Source organism: Parus major, chromosome 20 (assembly GCF_001522545.3).
Source record: "Parus major isolate Abel chromosome 20, Parus_major1.1, whole genome shotgun sequence".
Taxonomy (NCBI): Eukaryota; Metazoa; Chordata; class Aves; order Passeriformes; family Paridae; genus Parus; species Parus major.
Genome location: NC_031788.1, coordinates 7,867,347 through 7,884,838, shown reverse-complemented (window position 1 = coordinate 7,884,838; position 17,492 = coordinate 7,867,347). Strand labels below are relative to the sequence as shown.

Here is a 17,492-nt window from a genome sequence, read left to right as displayed (position 1 = left end):
ACAACCTGGGCTTTGTCTCAATCTTGTCTTGGATTTTGTAACCCTGTCATTTCCTTCCCCCCTGCAGGACTTGTGGAAGAGGAAACATAAAGATCTCCAAATGAATAACCGAAAGGAAGATATGGAAATTGCTTCCCACTACCGTCACCTGCTGCGGGAGCTGAACGAGCAGAGGCAGCACGGGATCCTCTGTGACGTCTGCATCATTGTGGAGGGCAAGATCTTCAAGGCTCACAAAAACGTCCTCCTGGGGAGCAGCCGCTACTTCAAAACCCTCTACTGCCAGGTCCAGAAAACCTCAGACCAGGCCACAGTCACTCACCTGGACATCGTCACTGCCCAGGGCTTTAAGGCAATCATTGACTTCATGTATTCCGCACACCTGGCGCTGACCAGCAGGAACGTCATCGAGGTGATGTCGGCTGCCAGCTACCTGCAGATGACAGACATCGTGCAGGCCTGTCACAACTTCATCAAAGCAGCTCTGGACATAAGCATCAAGTCTGATGCCTCGGAGGATCTCGTCGATTATGAGCTGGGAGCCCCTTCCAGCAGCAGCACGGACGCTCTGATTTCGGCAGTCGTGGCTGGCAGGAGTATATCCCCCTGGTTAGCTCGGAGAACGAGCCCAGCAAACTCCTCTGGGGACTCAGCCATTGCCAGCTGCCACGAGGGAGGGAGTAGTTATGGGAAAGAGGATCAAGAACCAAAACCAGACAGCCACGAAGACATTTCGTCCCAGTCTCTCTGGGCTAGTGACATGGGCTATGGGTCTTTGCGAATCAAAGAGGAGCAGGTGTCACCGTCCCATTATGGAGGGGGTGAGCTGCATTCTGCCAAGGATAGTGCAATACAGAGTGGGTTCTCAGAGCAAGGAGTGGGGGATGGCTGGCAGCCCACGGGCCGCAGGAAGAACAGGAAAAACAAAGAAACTGTGAGACATATTACACAGCAAGTGGAGGATGACAGCAGGGCAAATTCTCCCGTGCTGCCCCTTTTACCTGCCTCAGGATGGCCGTACAGCAGTCGAGACCCAAGTAAGTCTTTCTTCCAGTTTTTGGGGATGAAACTGAGAACTGAGAATTAATTAGATCTATTTATGGCATGATCTTATCAGCCTCTGGAATAGGAACTTGCCAGAAATACAAAAATGTAGAAACTTGTGGTGCCAGCAGTTCAGAAGCACCAAGCACAGTGCGGTCAGTCAGGAGCCTCAGTGGAGGCTGGTTCTCCTGTAAAAGTGGTGGTTTTGTTTTGGCTTTGAACAACATAAATCCCCCCAAAACCACCACTCTAACTGCTGGAATTAATGAGAGGAAGGGTTAAAGGAATTTATTTTAGCAGGTGTGGACATTGATGTCAAGGTTGAAGAATTTTCCTTGCACAGTGTATTGATGATGTAATTACACCACACACACAGGTGTAATTTAGTCTTACCGATACCATCTTCAGAATTTCCTGATATTCAGGTGTCACTTTCTCTTGGGTAAGAAAACCACCATAGCTTCTTGATGGTAATGGCAGGGTAAGTGTTTAGTAACTCTCAAGAACAACATGTTTTTCTGAGGCATCCCTATGGCTTCAAGTGTATTTTGATGTGTGACTACTTGTGGTCTGAGATGAGTGGCTGCGTTTAAAGTGTGTAGCCAGTGAGAAAATTGTTTTCTTAACTTCCTTTGAATCTTCAGTAGTTTTTATTTTGTCTCAAGATAATTGTCCCATTTAATTCATTAATCAGTGGCATTAAATAGATTCAGGAACACTTCTGAACTAGGAGTTTGGTGTTTTTTTCTAAGGTCTTAGAGGAGTGTGTTAGTAAACTCTCTCAAGCTGACTTCAAGAACAGTCTGTGCTGTGAGTTATCCTGTGTTTCATTGCATACCAGAATCCAAGTCAGCCAGGAGAAGTGTGTGAGATTATAGACTTTTATGTTGCCAAATTTGGATTAAAAAAACAATACAAAGGATACTGAAAGTCTTAAAAGACTTTATGGGCTGAAAAAGAAGTTGCTCACATACTGGAGTTTAAATGTGGTTTTCATTGAATAGTAACTGCAAATGTCTTGAGATTTATTATGTTTTATGGTTATCTGCTGCAGCAAGATAATTGCATGTAATTATTCTAATTAGCTGATGATAAAATCTAAACAATGTCAGTTAGAAGAAAAATGTGAGAATTTAAGGTAACAATGATTTTTGAAGAATCTCATTTTTGCAATGCATGTATTTTATCCTTGTTTTGAGTGAAGACTCAGCATGGATTGCATGGTCTCTGTTCTCATGCAACTATTTTTCATTTTCCATGGCATCCCATAAAAACAGCTCGATCACTTGTACTGTCTGAGGGATGTGGGTTTGGACAGGTACCTGGAGTGAACCAGACATGTTGGAGTGGCTGCAGAAACAGAGCTGCAGCTCTGATCCTCCTGGAAAGCTGGTGTAGACTGAGTGTCTTTACAGAAAATAGTGCAGAACAGAAGAGATTGTATTACTGGAAGCTGAAGGAAACTTAGATTATTTAATTCCTAATTGTTAAGGAATTAAATTGCAGTGGCTGTTTGCAGATGAGAGGAAGATGGCTCGGGGGGTTGACTCAGCACAGTGCTGAGACAGCACGTCAGCAGGCACATCAAATTATTTGTTCCAAATCTTGCCTTAAATGCAGTTTCCAATAAAGGAGGTGGTTTCAGTGGTGGGAAAAGGGCAGCTGAATGGTGGTGGCTGGGGGAAGAGTTTCAATATTCCAATAGTGCTGGTAAAAGAAGAGGAAAAAATTAATGGCAAGACTTCTTGCTGTCCAAAATGAACAGGCTCTGGGGCTGCCTGAGCTGGCAGTGGCATCTGGCAGAGAGCAGTGTGTCCATGAGGAACAAGGGGGGTGTGTGGAGACTGAGCTGCTCCTGGGTTCCCCATATTGACCATCTGGAGAGGTGAATGCAGGTAAAATTCTCCTTTCTGCCCTTCTGGACAGGGAGGTTCCTCTGCATTGTGAGGCTTGAAATTATGGCATGGGTGCATGTGGGCTGCACCCACAGCAGGAATTGTCTCTGCAAGCCCTGTGTGTGTTGTGGTGTCTTTGAGGATTTTTTCAGTATGATTTCAAAGGATTTGAGATCCATATGTGTTCAGTTTTGGTTAACCTTGGACACCTTGTCCACAGGCAGCCTCTTGTGTGGTAAACCTGTGGTTTGGGGGAAATCAAATGGGCACTCAGGTGAGGCTGCTGCTCTTTCACTGGGAAGTACAAGCAACCCTGCTACCCCAAAAACATCCCTGTCTGGGGCCCTGCATGCAGAAGGGTCTTCTGGTCTTGCATGGGTATTTCCCATACTGAGCAGATGGGAGATATTTTCCTGCAAGCTTCACGTTCTGAGCTACAGGGTTGCTCTTAGGCTGGATTTTGGTACCCCAGATTCTTTCCTCTCCTGTTAGAATTCAGCACTGCTATAGGGGTGTTGCAGACTTGACTCCTAAGTGTGAAGAATAATTGATTTTCTTGTGTGCAAATGGGTAATGACACAGTGCAGAGTCTTGTAGCAAGTATTTGGGTTGTGTTTAAATTTCAGCTTGAAGTTGTCTTTGATTTAGTCATGTCAAGTTTCATTTTTTAAAACAGACTTCATAGTCAAGGGCTCTCTTTTACCTCATTTATTTAGAAGTGCCCCTATCAGCAATATTCACAGCTAAGGTGGAAAGCTACTCACTTACTGAGGAAATGGGTGTTGGATGTTCTTTCAGAAGTAACTGAGAGGAAAGAAAGTTACCTAGAACTCTTTGTTCTTTAAGGCTTGTTCACTTTTCTGATCTAATCAGTTATTTTAAGATGCTGCTTGCTAAGGCTGAAAGCTCTTGTTGGGTTCACTGGAGTGGTTTACAAACACCTCTCTACTGCTGGGCCAACACAGATACTGCATTCTGGAAATGCAAAAGTTAATTTAGGAGAATACTTCTTCAAAGCTCAGTCTTCCTTCTGAAATTGTGCAAGGTACTCTTTTTGTCTTGGTTGCAAACAGCACTGCATTTCAGCAGCATTTTGGAAGGGGAATCTTGCAAGTAACCATTGCATCACCCTTTAAATTCAGTGGTTATTTGGGGCAGGATATTCACAGATGAAAAATATGCTTCCTACTCCTCTGTTATATATAGCATTATTTAATTCCTGTCCTATTACAAAGAAGCACATTGCAGTCACTGAAACTTTGCTTTTGAAACAACTGGGCTCATTCACACTCAGCAGAGGTGTTGCTTTCAGTGGGAAAAACTTTCTTGTCAATACAGGCAGGTGTATTAAAGTGTCCCAAATATTTAGGTAGACTATTTAAATACAAATCAATGGCATCTCAAAAAAAGACACGGATTTTATTTAAATTGAAATGGTAATAAAATTTTTTGCAAATCTGTTGATTTCCCATATGCTGGTGGGGTGCTATTGAGAGTCTTTAACAACATTGGAGATTAAAATAAAAAGTAGTGTCTGGAGTAATCTTATTAATAGTAATCTAACATAATGGAAATAGCAAGAGAATGTTAGTGTCTACCATGAAGATTGTCTTTTTCATCCAAGAAAGAATGATCAAATAGGATTTGCAAAACAATGCAAATGAAAAACTGACGTGCTGGATTGGGACTGTGATCCAGCTCTCAGTTTCTCAGGCTGGTGTCAGTCAAGCACAAAGCTTGATGAGCACCATCTTTTCATGCTAGTTTCTATTTATTAATTTGGACTGTCTGTTTAACATCAAACACATTAGGTTTTGTCTTTGTCATCCTGTTTGGGTTGTTCAGGATGTCAGTCTGTCATTCCTTGTAGGAAACATTCATCTATATGTTTTCCTCACCAAGACACATTAACTTGAAGCAGCAGTTCTCCAAAGTAAACTGAAGAATGGGCTTTTATAAATAATAACTTTCTTCATAATTGAGTAAAGAAGAATTTCCTCCATGGACTTGCCAAAAGAACAGGTTTTCTAAAGAAACATGTTGCTCTTTCTTAGTCTTCGTATCAAAGATGCTTATGAAATTCAGAAGTAGTCTTATGCCTTGAACATCTTTATTTGCCTTAAGTTGCTGTTCCTTTAACCTTGCAGGATAAAATTTTTATGGCATTACATATCCTAAGTGTGTGGAGTACAAGATCAGGTGGTGTTTGGAAGGCTCTTCCCAAAGAGAATGGATATCTCTACTGTTAAGCCAGCAAAGCGTTGCTGGTTTTGCCTCTTCACGTAATGGAAAACTCTGTCACTTGAAGGGTGTGTTTTGAAGAATTTATTGACAGCTTTATTAATGTGTTAGCTCAAGCATGGTAGTTATGATTCAGGAATTTATTTCCAAGGAAATACTCCCACACGTCTTCTGAGTGTTTGCACCCAAAAGCTGCAAGTGAATTTCTGTGTGCCAATTGACTGTGAAATGAAGCTAATTATTTTAAAAACAGAGCAGCCCTTTCTAAAGGCACTACAGTTTGGGAACTCTTTTCTTTCCTTTAATACTTGTAGCAGAGTTGCTGTGTTCTGTTAAGAAGAGCTTCAGCACTTGACTAAGCCCAGACTAGTGATCCCCATGGGAAGGACAGGCAGGACTTCCCTGTGTCCTTCTGACTTTGCAGAGCTCACAGTTCCTTTAACATTTTCCCCATCAAAATCTTTAATTATGCACAAGTTTCCTCCCTCCTGGTGAGGAGCAGTTGAAGTGGCTCGTTTTCCAATGCCACACGTGTGGCTGCAGTGGCTGCTGCAGGGAGCTGTGCTCCCCGGGAAGCCTGGAGACAGCTGGTGTCATCAACATTTCCCATCCCTTTTTCTGTCTTGCTTTCCAGAGAGCAAATTATGATTACAGGAGCTGTTGGGGAGCACAGATGCTGAACAGTTGGATCTCGTAGGGAGCTTACATTGTAAAAGGCTTCAGAGGCAGGCAAGGGAGAACTCATTCCAGATGAACTCAACGAAGTTTCTGCAGGTGAGGTGTCTGGACCTGAGTACAGGCAGGTGAATGTGTGGATTGCCTTATTACAGGATGATTTTATTCTTGAAACCAAGTTGTTTTTTTCTTAGGAAGCTACTGGGCTTCCTGTAACTCTGTCCCTTTATCAGTGTAAATCTTCAGATCTTCCCTTGATTCATATTTTCAAGTCATTATTAAATAAGTAATTCCCCTGAAAATTCCCCTGTTTCCTTTGTGGTATTTGGCAAGCATATTGGTCCAAATAAATGAATCCAGATTTTGCAAAATGAGAAAGGGAGGGGAAAGATGAGTGTGGTACTCAGGATTCAGGTGTTTAAGGAACTCCTAAAGATTTTTGCTCTGTTCTACAAGAAAAAATAAATGTATTGAAGGATGTGCTGAGAGAAGTTTTGGAAGCAGGCAGTATTGAAATAATGCAACCAGAAAAGTCACTGTGATGGAATACAGTCAATTACTCTTTCTTTAAATAGATTTTGCTTTGAAAAGAGGGAATCTCCAGTATACCTGCCATGATCTGAGTCCTGCTTGCAGTGGGAAAACTTCAGCTGTTTAATGGTTTGTTACAGCCATGACTGAAAACTGGGCTGGCTAAAATTTCAGGTGTCAGGTGAATGTCTGATATCCTAAAAACCAACACAGGCTCAAATTTTAATAATTTCCTACGTTTAGTTTGTTGCTTAGGCCTTTTTTTATTTATTTATTTATACTTTATTTTTTTATCTCATTTTAGAAATATCACTTTTTAAGCAGGATAGATGTTTTGGATTAAAACAGTTTATTGGAAAGGTGTTGGATTATTTTTGAGGGTAAGTAATGGTAAACTAGAAATTGCCTGCCACTTGGAAAATTAAGTTCATTACTGCATTTTTCCACCTTCTTTTACAGCCATGACATTGCAGTTATGGTACAAGGTGTTAAAATCTTTGCTGCAATTGAGGGGATTTTGCTGGGGAGATATTTTGATGCCCTGGTCCCAGTGGTGCAGCCAGGCATGGAGGGGTTACAGCTCTGTGCTCTTATGCCACCCCCTGAATTCTTTCTTAGCCCGAAATCGGCTTAGCCTGCATTCCTTGGGCTTAGGAGCTGCCCAGGTTTCTGGACCCTCTCTGGAACCCTTGGTGTGCCTGAAGCACCAGTGCACTGAGTGGAGGTAACTGAGACTTGTCTCAGAATGCAAAACCAAAGGAAAAAAAACCCAAACCCGACCCCAAACACCACAAATCTGTGTCCATATCGAGAATTTTGCAGAGTGTGCTCAGTGAATAATTCAGGTTCTCTGTATCACCATGGCTACAGGCTAATGGAGTTAGTAGGATACAACCTTTGCAGGAGTAACTTTGGAGTTTCTGTTATTGAAGGGTTTGGTCAGGTTATTTTCAAGTTTGGAAACTCAAATCATCGCTTTAAACCCAGACACACTTTACTCCCTGGCTACACCCTGGCTTTAAAATGGTTCCACCCTAACCCAGCTTTAGCTCAATGCTCAGTGTCTGTTTCCTTTCCCCACCCTGCATTCCATTTTCCCCAGGCTCCCAAGCCCTCCTCCTCCTTCTCCTCTTCCTCCTCCCCGTGGTAGCAGTTCTGATTCTGTTAATCTGCTTTAACTCCAGAGATCAGAGGCATTTCCCCTCTCCTAAGTGCCCTCCTCACTATTTGATTTGTTCCTTGTGCTCTTCTTTATGGAGATCTCAACTTTTCAAAACCTTTTTACCCCTTTTTGGTTCTTTACTTTGAAATTACGAGTGAGAAAACAAGAAGCATTATTTTAATGTAAATTCTATTCCTGCTTTGCAATCAGCCCTGTTCAGGACTTTAATTTTCTTACTTGCAGTGCTGCTTTTGCATTAAAATATAGTAGGAATTAATTCTTAATTCTTAATTCCATCTTAAGATGCAGTGCCTGGGAATCAAACCCAAGCTTTTTTGTACTGGTCTCTGATTTATTTTTTATTCTCTTTTTTTTTTTTTCCTTTTTGTTTTCCAAGGCACTTGAAAAAGGTAAATATTTTGTTTATCTTGTTTCAAAAGGTAAATATTTGTTCTGAGGATTTTCAGAGTTTATAACTCAACGTTCTGTCACGAGTGCTAATATTCATATTTAATGTGGTACTTGAATGTTTTATTTCTGTCCCTTCATGTTTGTGTCTGCCTCTGTCCCAGGGAGCAGCAGGGAATAGTGTCACTCCTTTTATTGCCTGAATTAAGAGACTTGGAAAAAGAGGTTAAGCTTGCAGCACTTTTAAAGTGATAGTCTCAAGTTACTGTACAATTCTCTGCATATTTTGGAGAAACAAGAGTGGCTTAAGGTATTTCTGCTCTGCCCAGTCATTCCTACTCCTGCAAAGGATGCTGTATTATCCCTTTTTAGAATAGTTTCTTAAACAATTAACTCACCCAGTTTAACCATTTCTCTCTTTCTGGGTTTGTTCTATCTTTTTTTAGGAAGATTAGCAGTTGGCCAGGCTTGCTCTGTAGCCCGAGGAGCAGTTGAGTTGAGGTCACTAACAGGAGGTGGGGGAGAAGCAGCAAGCAGCAGGGTTTGGGCCAGGAGCTCCTTTTGCTGACCACAGGAAAGTGCCTGCAGAATTTGATTCAATGGTAGAAAAGCAAATATTACAGGAAAGAGATGAAAATAGATTCTTTTTTTCAGGGTACCTGGAGGAGTGGAGGGAATTTTCCAGTTATTTGTACTGTTTTGAGGAAGACAAAGATGGGGATGCACTTGTGCTTTAGGAATATGCTGCAGGAATAGCAACATAAAACCAGGTCATATTTGTGTAGAACAAGCCTGGTTTATTTTAGCAGTAGTGTTCTAGAGCTGGTGAGGAGAATGTTTCTGTTGATAAAACAGATAGTGAACATCCTATGGCTGTAGGCTGGAAATTTATATTGAAGCCTCAGCTGGCATGGGCTCTTCCTGAGCCCTCCAGAAACAGAAGCAGCATTGGAATTTGGCACTTTCCTGCAGGACTGTGTTTTTCAGAGCTCAAATCCTGAATGTCGTGGTGGAACAACTGTAGTAGGGCTCCAACCTGAAAGAAGAGGGGTGGGAAAGCACAGCCTGAAGGAGACCAAGTTTTTGATTCCATGAGGATTCACTTAAGATATCTTACAGCCCTCAACATAAAGGCAGCTTTTAAGGCTCATATGTGTTGTGGTTAAATATCTATGTTTGCTTGATTGTTTCCTGCTCTAAGAAATTGGAACAGATTCTGAATGCTGTGCACATTTATTGTATCCACATGTCTGCTTGTTATGGTTGTAAAATAGTGCAAATTAAACCCAATATAGCTCATGGCATCACTTCCCCATGTAAATGCTGCAGTGGGTGAGAGCTCTGGAGTTTGCTTAACAAATAGTGAGTTGTGAAACAGTTTTGGAAGATTTCTGTTAGAAAGGAGGAGGGAACTGAAATACAAACTTCAAGGATATTTTTAGCAGCTGGTAAAAGATTGTCATTTTTCTGCCAGCCTGTGTGCTCTTTTTTTTTTTTTTTTTTTTTTCCCAATCAAAAACACACTATGAAATGAAAGCTATTTTTCCTTTTTTTTTTTTTTCCCTGAGAGTTTAAAAATTAATTGTCTTTTGTACAGAAGGAGATCAAGCCAAACCTTCCTAAATTTACGCAAGAAACATCATCCTTGGAATTCTAGATAAAATCTACTGTCTGGCAGATACTTGACCCAAATAGGTTGAAGAACCTCAGAAAATTAAGTCTTTTATTTCACCTAAGTTTTTTTGGGTCACATTTTGTCAGTGTACCTGAAACAAAAGCTGAGTTTAAGTGGCTCCCACTTTCCTTTGGTACTTAATTGCACCCCCACGCTCTCCTGCAGTTGTTCCGGTGAAAATCTCTGTGTGACCATGTAGAGAACCAGATAGGGGAACTGATCTGAATTTAAATATATCTTTTTTTAATAAATCATTTTATTTTTAACGTATTAGTTCCTGTCTCAAGTTCAATCACGACTATATGTGTGGTCTTGCTGCCACTGAGGGAGTAGCAGGGGAGAGTGCAGGAATTTGGGATGAGAGAAGTTGCTGATGCTGGGACCTTTTCCCTTTCTGCTTGTCATGATGTAAACAGGAAAAAAAAAATTATATTCTCCATCACACTAAGAATTATCCAGCTGTGAGCAGGAGATCCAAAACATCTGGCCCAGGAAGTGTGATGCCTGCATCCATCCCAGGCTGCTTCCAGGCCTGATGCTGCTGACTTTGTTCATTAACAACTTGTGTGGTGGGATGTTGTGAACCCTCAGCGGGTTGTTGGATGGCACCAGGCTGGGAGGGATGATTGGCTGGATTGTGCCAGGCACAGCAGGAATTCCACCAACACAAGTGTGTGTGTGGCACAGGATAACCCCGTGCAGCAGTTTGGGTTGGCAGCCAAGGAGAGAGAAAGCAGCTTTGCAGAAAATGTCTTCTCTTGAGTAAGGAGCTGAAGAGGAGTCTGTGTGCCCCCACAGCCAGGGAAGGCTGGCTGCCTGCCCTAGGAAGAGCATTTGGAATACAGGAGCCACTTTGGGGATCTCCAGGCCAAGAAAGACTTTGACAAGCTTGAGCAAGCGCAGCTGAGGCCATCAAGATGATGTGTGTGAGGAGAGGCTGAGACAGCTTGGTTTAAAAACTTGGAGAAGAGAAGGGGGGTAGGTATCCAGGGCTAAACCCCTCTCAGGTGTGGGTTGAGAAGGATGAGAGGTAATGGAGAGTTACAGGAAGGGAGATTCTCACAGACTGAAAGGAGATTGTTCACAAAGTTGTCCAAAGGTGGAGGAAAGAACTGGGAAAGTTGTACTCTGTCTTCCCTGCTGATGATATTCACAAGTGGGCTGTACAAGCCACTGGAATCTAATTCTAGAAGTAGCTCTGAAGTCACTTTCAACCTAATTTATTCTACAATTCTTAAAGATGGCTCCAGGTGACAGAGCAGTAATGTTGCCCTAGGTCAGGATGACTTCTCCCCTGTCTGATGCTGACACTGCTTCCAATTAAGTCCAGCTGCTCCTCTTTCCAGTCTGTACTTTCCCGGGTTCTTGCCTTGCTGACAGCAGGACTCCTGTACCCCGAGGTCTCTTCCCTTCAGTTCACCTTTCCACCCTATTTCTGCCAAATTGGCTCCTGCAGGTGGGGCAAGCTACAGGAAAGGCTCAGGAGCCTTTTTGTGGCTGGCTTGAATTGCCATTATCTTTGGATGTTGTGGGACTTGCAGAGTTTACTCCAGGTGCTGAGTGGTGAGACCTGCAGTTCAGAAAGGTGTGCTGGAGGAATGGCTCCTGAAACACCCCTGCATTCCCCTGGGGGTGAGGAGGGGCTGGGAGGGCTCCTCAGAGATTGCTGAAATTTGCCAGGTTGATGGAGAAACGCACAGGAACAGTTTTAAAGCTCTGTAAATGGTAAGTGAGGTTCTGTTGCTCTCCTTTGAAGGACTCCTGTGCCTGTGGCTGGCTCCCCCTCGCTGCTGGGGGTCACCTCTGTCACACAACCCCGGACACTTGGGACACCAAGGGACAAACATCCCTGCTTTGTGCTCCTGCCAGACTGAATGGGGCTTTGAAGAGAAGGTGACAGATTTCTTGATCCCCTCTTACCTCGAGACTGTGATGAAAAGAGCAATATTGAGAGAGAGCAACCTGGCAAAACGTTGCCTTTAGTTCTTGGGGAAAAAGCTTGTTTCTGCTTTGAGTTTTCCAGCAGCAGATGTAACCTTGTATGGCTTTTATTCACGCCTTTCTCTCTTCTCATGGGTTTAGTTCTTCAGCTACTGATTTCTAGATGTTCAACTGTCTACGTGAGAGAGCAGGAATAAAAGATGAAAAGGGGAAAAAATAATTAAAAAAAAAACAAACTATGAAAGAGAATAATAGCATTGGGAGTCTGGGAATCCCCACTGGGGGTTTACTGAGAAGGTTAAAACACAGTACAAACAAGAAATAAGTGGTGTGAGAGAAGCAGACGCTGAGGAGGTACTTTGTTAACAGCTGAGTTTAAGCTGTAATGAGAAAAAATGACAGAAGAAATACAAGAGAAAAAAATTGGTTTGCGTATTAAAGTAATTAATTAAGGTAATAAACAGAGTCTTTAAAATGGAGTTTTTCCTTGCTGTTTCTGGGATGGCTTGTGTGTTTTGTTCAGTTTTTGGAATGGGTTTAATGCTTTTTACTGTCAGCTTTCACCTAGATCTTTGAAAATAAATTATCACATTAACATTTGGTTTTAGTACATTGCATTACTTTGATTTGTGCCAGAGCCCTTTCCAAGGGGCTGCCAGATGTCTGTAGTGCTGATTTTTTTTGTGACTAGTGCAACTTGTTTTTCCCATTCCTGGGTTTGTGACAGGAGCTGGGTTTATGGGACTTCCAGAGCTCACACAGTAGCCACCCTGTGTGTGTTGGGAATATTGAACTGCTCCTGTTGTCCTGGTGTGAGGTTTATTCTTGTGAATGTGATCTATTCTTCATGGATCTGTTAAAGCCTGCCTGGTCTGTGTGGCTGGGAATGAAGTGTATTTTGAGCTCAGCTGGGATGGGTGACCTCTGTGAGAAGGTGCTTACAGTCCTTGTAGCCCTGTTTTGTGATGCTTCATATGTAGGTAAGAACTTTACTGTTTTCAGAATTACACAGAAGTACTATTGCCAAAATTGTCAAAAAACAGGCTCTGTGTTTTATTTGACAATAAAAGCCAACAATAAAATATTCATCCAAGTCAACAAACTTAAGAAAGCTTTTCTAAAGCTTCTGTGTTTTGGAAAGTAGGCTGGTGTAATAAATAACTGCAAAATAATGATTTGCTAAAGAGACTAATGAGCTCAGTTTTCCGAGCAGCATTAATCCCGTGTTTAGCTCGGGATTTCCTGCACGTGGAGCCCTGCAGTGGCAGGGGCTGTCCCAGCAGGGTGAAAAACGAGCTCTGGAGGGCTGGGATGGAGCTCTGGGGCCCGGGCAGTGAACACTTGCAGAATAGAAGCTCATTGACTAAAGCCTGGTTTACGCAGGGCTGAAGCTGTAGTAAACAGTTTGGATTACTGGGAAGTGACGGATGCTCTCGATTCATATAATTCTTTGGCTAAATCTTGTTAAAAGGAGCTGCATTCTAGAGAAAAGAGAAGTGGTTTTGGAGGCGCTGTGGAGAGGAACTTGGTGCATTTTTTGGGTTTTGGTGTGCTGAGGCTATTTTAGTACTTATGTGACTAAGTGGATATTTATTTTGCCATAATGTGTGTTTGATTAGATTACATCAGCTATAAATACTGGAAGCTCTGAAGCATCTATTTCACTGTCTGTCTCTAATCTTGGCTTTTGAGGAACATTTAATGTCTTGTTGTGGTTACAATTAATCTGCATGTGTTTTAGCAATTAGTGTTTATATGCAGCGGGCAGCAGCCAATTCTGGCAACTGTCAATCAGCAGTTGTAACAGAGAAAGGCTCTGAGAAAGGAGTGCAGAAAACACAAGGTGATTCCCTGCCTGCCTGGTTATTTGGGAATGCACATTTGTGGGCACACACACTTTCTGGCCCAAGTTATGTGCTGTGATTTCCCATGTAGGCAGTGGGACAGTGATATTATCGTGGCTTTGATGTGATGAAGCTCTCTGTTACCTTACCAGTTTAGTGGGCCAAAGTTTAATTTGCTTCTTTCACCACCTTTAGTAACAGCTGCTGGTTTTTACTGTCTTGTAATTTTCCTTTATGTAGGCATGCTGGCTTGTTTTTAAAAAAACCTTCACTATCATCTAGAAAAGTGGATATCCTGTGAGCCACTAACAGAGGGATGACAAAATACGTAACAATTCAAAGCATTTGAATTCTTCTGCTTGGCTAAGATTTAATAAAACTGATAATATGAAATTATACAAGCAAAACACAGATGGAGGTGGAAAAATGGTTGGTTTTAAACAGAGAGCATCTCTGGTAGTTCACATTTATGAGCTTCCTACTGTGTTTGTAGCCCCCAGCCTTGGGCTTTCCCTACATCTCCAGGGTGTGGGAGCACTCTGCCTATGATTGCTTTTTCCTTATTGTTTGCTTTGAGGCTGTTTGTTTTTTAAAGGAACAACTTAGCAGTAGGATGTACTGGCAGAGCAGTGCAGCTTAGTAAAACCAATCTGAACATGTTTTGGAATCTGATATGCCCTGAGCTGGGACTGGGAAATTCTCTGGCTGCTCCTGGCTCCGCAGGCTGGACACCTTGAGCGAGTCCCCACGTCTTTCTCTGGCAGCCACCACCTGTAAAATGGAGATAAAAATAATGATCTTCCTTCAGCTGTTTTCCAGGTTACAGGAGGTGGGCACGGTACCAGTGTCCTCATTAGCATTTTTTAATAAGGCTCTGCAGATTAATGCCTTGCCCTGGTTTGAAGCTGCAGAAACCAAGTGCTGGTTTTTCCCACTCTGCCTCCTCCCTTCTTCTGTACAGGAGTGAGTTTATTGCAGTGCTGTGTGTGGACAACACCTGAATTCCTTGTCCTGAAGAGCACAAAGTGAATTTGTGAAAGCAGCAGGTATTAATTTTGTAAGTGTCCTACCACTGGTTTGAGCTCTAATAGTTCCCTCTTGCATTAAGTAGATTTAAATCTCTTTTAAACTCGGAGGCAATAAAATATTCAGGATCTGCAAAACAGCTTCTTTCTCCATCTGATAGCTCATTATCTGTGCCTTCTCTTTGGATATGGATTTTTTCCCTTCTATATTGATAGGAGAAATGCCACAAAGGCATAAGTTTGTTGGGAAGCTTCAGCTCCGTTTGCCAGGTGCTCAGCTGGGCTTTGAGTGTGTCAGCTGTGTTTGCTGCTGCAGATTGTGGAGTAGGTAATTGCAATTTGTTTTAGGCACTTTTAAAATGGGCTAACAGCCCTTTTTGTGTGTAATTTTTGTTGTTTCATGTGAAGAATAGAGAGGAGTCTGAGAGTCATTTTCCTTTACATAAAAATACATAAATTATTTAATCTGATAAGAGGAGTCAAAGTTCAAACAAAGGAGGCTCTTCAATTAGACTTCCCCAAAAATACAAAAATAAACTGTGTTTTTGCAGGAAGGAGTTAAACTTATTAAGTGTTTTCGATTTTGTTTGGATTCAGTAATTGATATATTTGTTACTAATATGTTATATTTTTATACAGTGTCTTTGTAGTTACATATTGTAAAGTGGCTGATCCGTATCTTTTTTTTTTTAAACTGTAACACTTCTATATAAAAACCCACTCTTGATATATGCTGGGAACCACTGGTTACTGTGTAATTTTTTAGAGAAGTGACCCCAAGGGATTTATATTCAGCACCCCACTTTTAGAGAGCGTTTATTACTGGGCTTCTCAAAACCTTCAACACAGTGAAGAAACAAGAGTGGCAATTTGGGCTACTGCAGTGAAAAATTAGGGACAAAACAGAACTTCAACCTTTGACTGTAATTTTCAGTACTAGCAAACTATCCTGAAATCTTAATTTAAGAGAAATAAATGGTCTTATCCAGGTTGTGGGTAAAATACACATCCCCTCCCTCTGCCCTGCCTTCATAGCGAGCGGTACTGAGCTGAAGCCCGGCTGGTGGGGCAGGAGGGAACGGGCTGGAAAAACAGAGCCAGGAAAAGGGGGCTGGAAAAACAGAGCCAGGAAAAGGGGGCTGGAAAAACAGAGCCAGGAAAAGGGGGCTGAGAGCAGTGCTCCCACCTGAAAAGCAAAGCCAAACCAAGCGTTGCTGCATCGCTGGTTGTGTTTCCCAGATCCCCAGCGAGGCAGGTCCCGGTAGTTTCCCCATGTCTCTGACAGCATCCTCCCTCCCGCAGGCGCTGATGCGGCCGGGCCGGAGCCCAGCAGCTCGGACAGCAGCAGGGTGGAGCGGCCGGACCCCTACGGCACGGTGGAGGAATCGCTGCTGGCAGGGGAGTCCAGCTACATCCACCAGCCCCTGACTCCGGACAAGGAGGACGCGCTCCAGGCCGCCACCGTGGCCAACCTGCGAGCGGCTCTGATGAGCAAGAACAGCTTGCTGTCGCTGAAAGCCGACATGCTGGGCGAGGACAGCTCGCTGCTCTTCGAGTACCTCCCCAAAGGCACGCACTCGCTCTCCCGTAAGTTTGTCTTCTTCTACTTTTCTACTTTTTTTGGGGGGGTTTTTTTTTTAGTGATACTTGAGGGGAAATCTTTAGTGAGAAGAAAATACAGGTCACCGCCTCGTTTGTTGGTGTGTTTATATCCAGGTTTAAGTCCTGCTTAATCCCACTTTCCATAAAATTTGGAAACTTTTGTCTGGTATTGATCCAACTTTAATGTTAACTGCTGAAGTCATAGAAGAAAATATTCAGCCTGTAGCGCTTGCCCTCAAATTTCTGTTTTGCTTGTATGCACAATGGTACTTAAAAACAAAATACAAAGTGTTTGAGTCATTATGGGAAAGGTTTTGAATACAAACTTGATTGATGTTGAACAGTTTGAATGTTGCTCCTGTGTCTATGGAAAAAATTGGGGTATTGTAGATTGCATGATCTTTACTTCTTGCAGTTTAATTTTAGACCTGTAAGCAGTGAGCAGCTATTGATTTTGTTATGCTTGCACCTGGAAATGAATGTTTTTCTACTGGTGATCTATTGGAGACAGCTGATGTGAGCCATTAGGTGTGGACAGCTGATTTTTTATCATATTTTTGTGTTTTCTTCATTGCAACCTGATTCTCTAGTGCATAAAGAAAGAAATTATGAATGTTGTATTTAAATAATACTCTGAGAATATACATCATTTGTGAAATAGAATAGAGCAAGCAAGTTTCCTGAGTACTACATGTTAATTTCCAGAAGAAAAATGTTTATCTATGCTGAGGAAAGTGACCAAGTAAATAGAATGAAAAGTTCACTTAGTTATATCTGTTGTTCTATTTTCTTTTCATTTCCTCAATGGGAAAAGATAAATAACTTTAATGGTCATAGAATTAGAGAATGAATCACAGAATCCCAGAATGCTTTGGGTTGGAAGGGACTTGGAAGATCAACTTTTTCCAACCCCTTGCCATGGGCAGGGACACTTTCCACTCCACCAGGGTGCTCCAAGCCCCATCCAAGTGGCCAGCTGGTCCCTAGAGTTGTGTGACAAAGGGAAATAATTGCACAGTGAAGTATCAGACTTAGTGTCTCTTTTCACTTCTCATGTCTGAATAATAGGATTGTTTTTTTAAAAAATACAAAAACCTTGAAGTTTCTGTACCTTATTCTGCAGCTTAAATATTTGTGGGAAATGGCTGGTGCAGTGTTCTGGTTTATTTTGCAGTAACTCACTTCTGGAAGAAGCTCCAGTTCACTCAGATTTAGATGGTTCAGATCGGGTTCCAGGGTTGAAAATCCCTCAGCTGCAGTGGAACAGCACAGATGTGGCTCAGTGCAGTGGCAGGGTTTGGGTGCAGAGTGCCCTGAGCTGGCACAGGGATGGGTGGGAGCCTGGATCGATGCGTGACCGTGGGTGATGGATGCACCACAGGCTCGGATCTGTGGCTCCTGACAGGTGAAATCAGCAATTTCATCTTCTGTCTTGATAAATTGGAATAA

The 17,492-nt window shown here is 42.4% G+C and overlaps 1 protein-coding gene across 2 annotated transcripts in view; it reads left to right on the top strand.

The window, feature by feature from the left end:
• The window catches only part of ZBTB46 (zinc finger and BTB domain containing 46), a 50,370-nt gene that overhangs the window by 14,987 nt on the left and 17,891 nt on the right, over window positions 1-17,492 (top strand). For both annotated transcript variants that reach the window (XM_015647158.2, XM_015647157.1), the window contains exons 4-5: window positions 68-1,037; window positions 15,744-16,028. In XM_015647158.2, coding sequence (XP_015502644.1) covers window positions 68-1,037; window positions 15,744-16,028 — 1,255 coding nt within the window. The remainder of the gene's footprint in view (window positions 1-67; window positions 1,038-15,743; window positions 16,029-17,492) is intronic.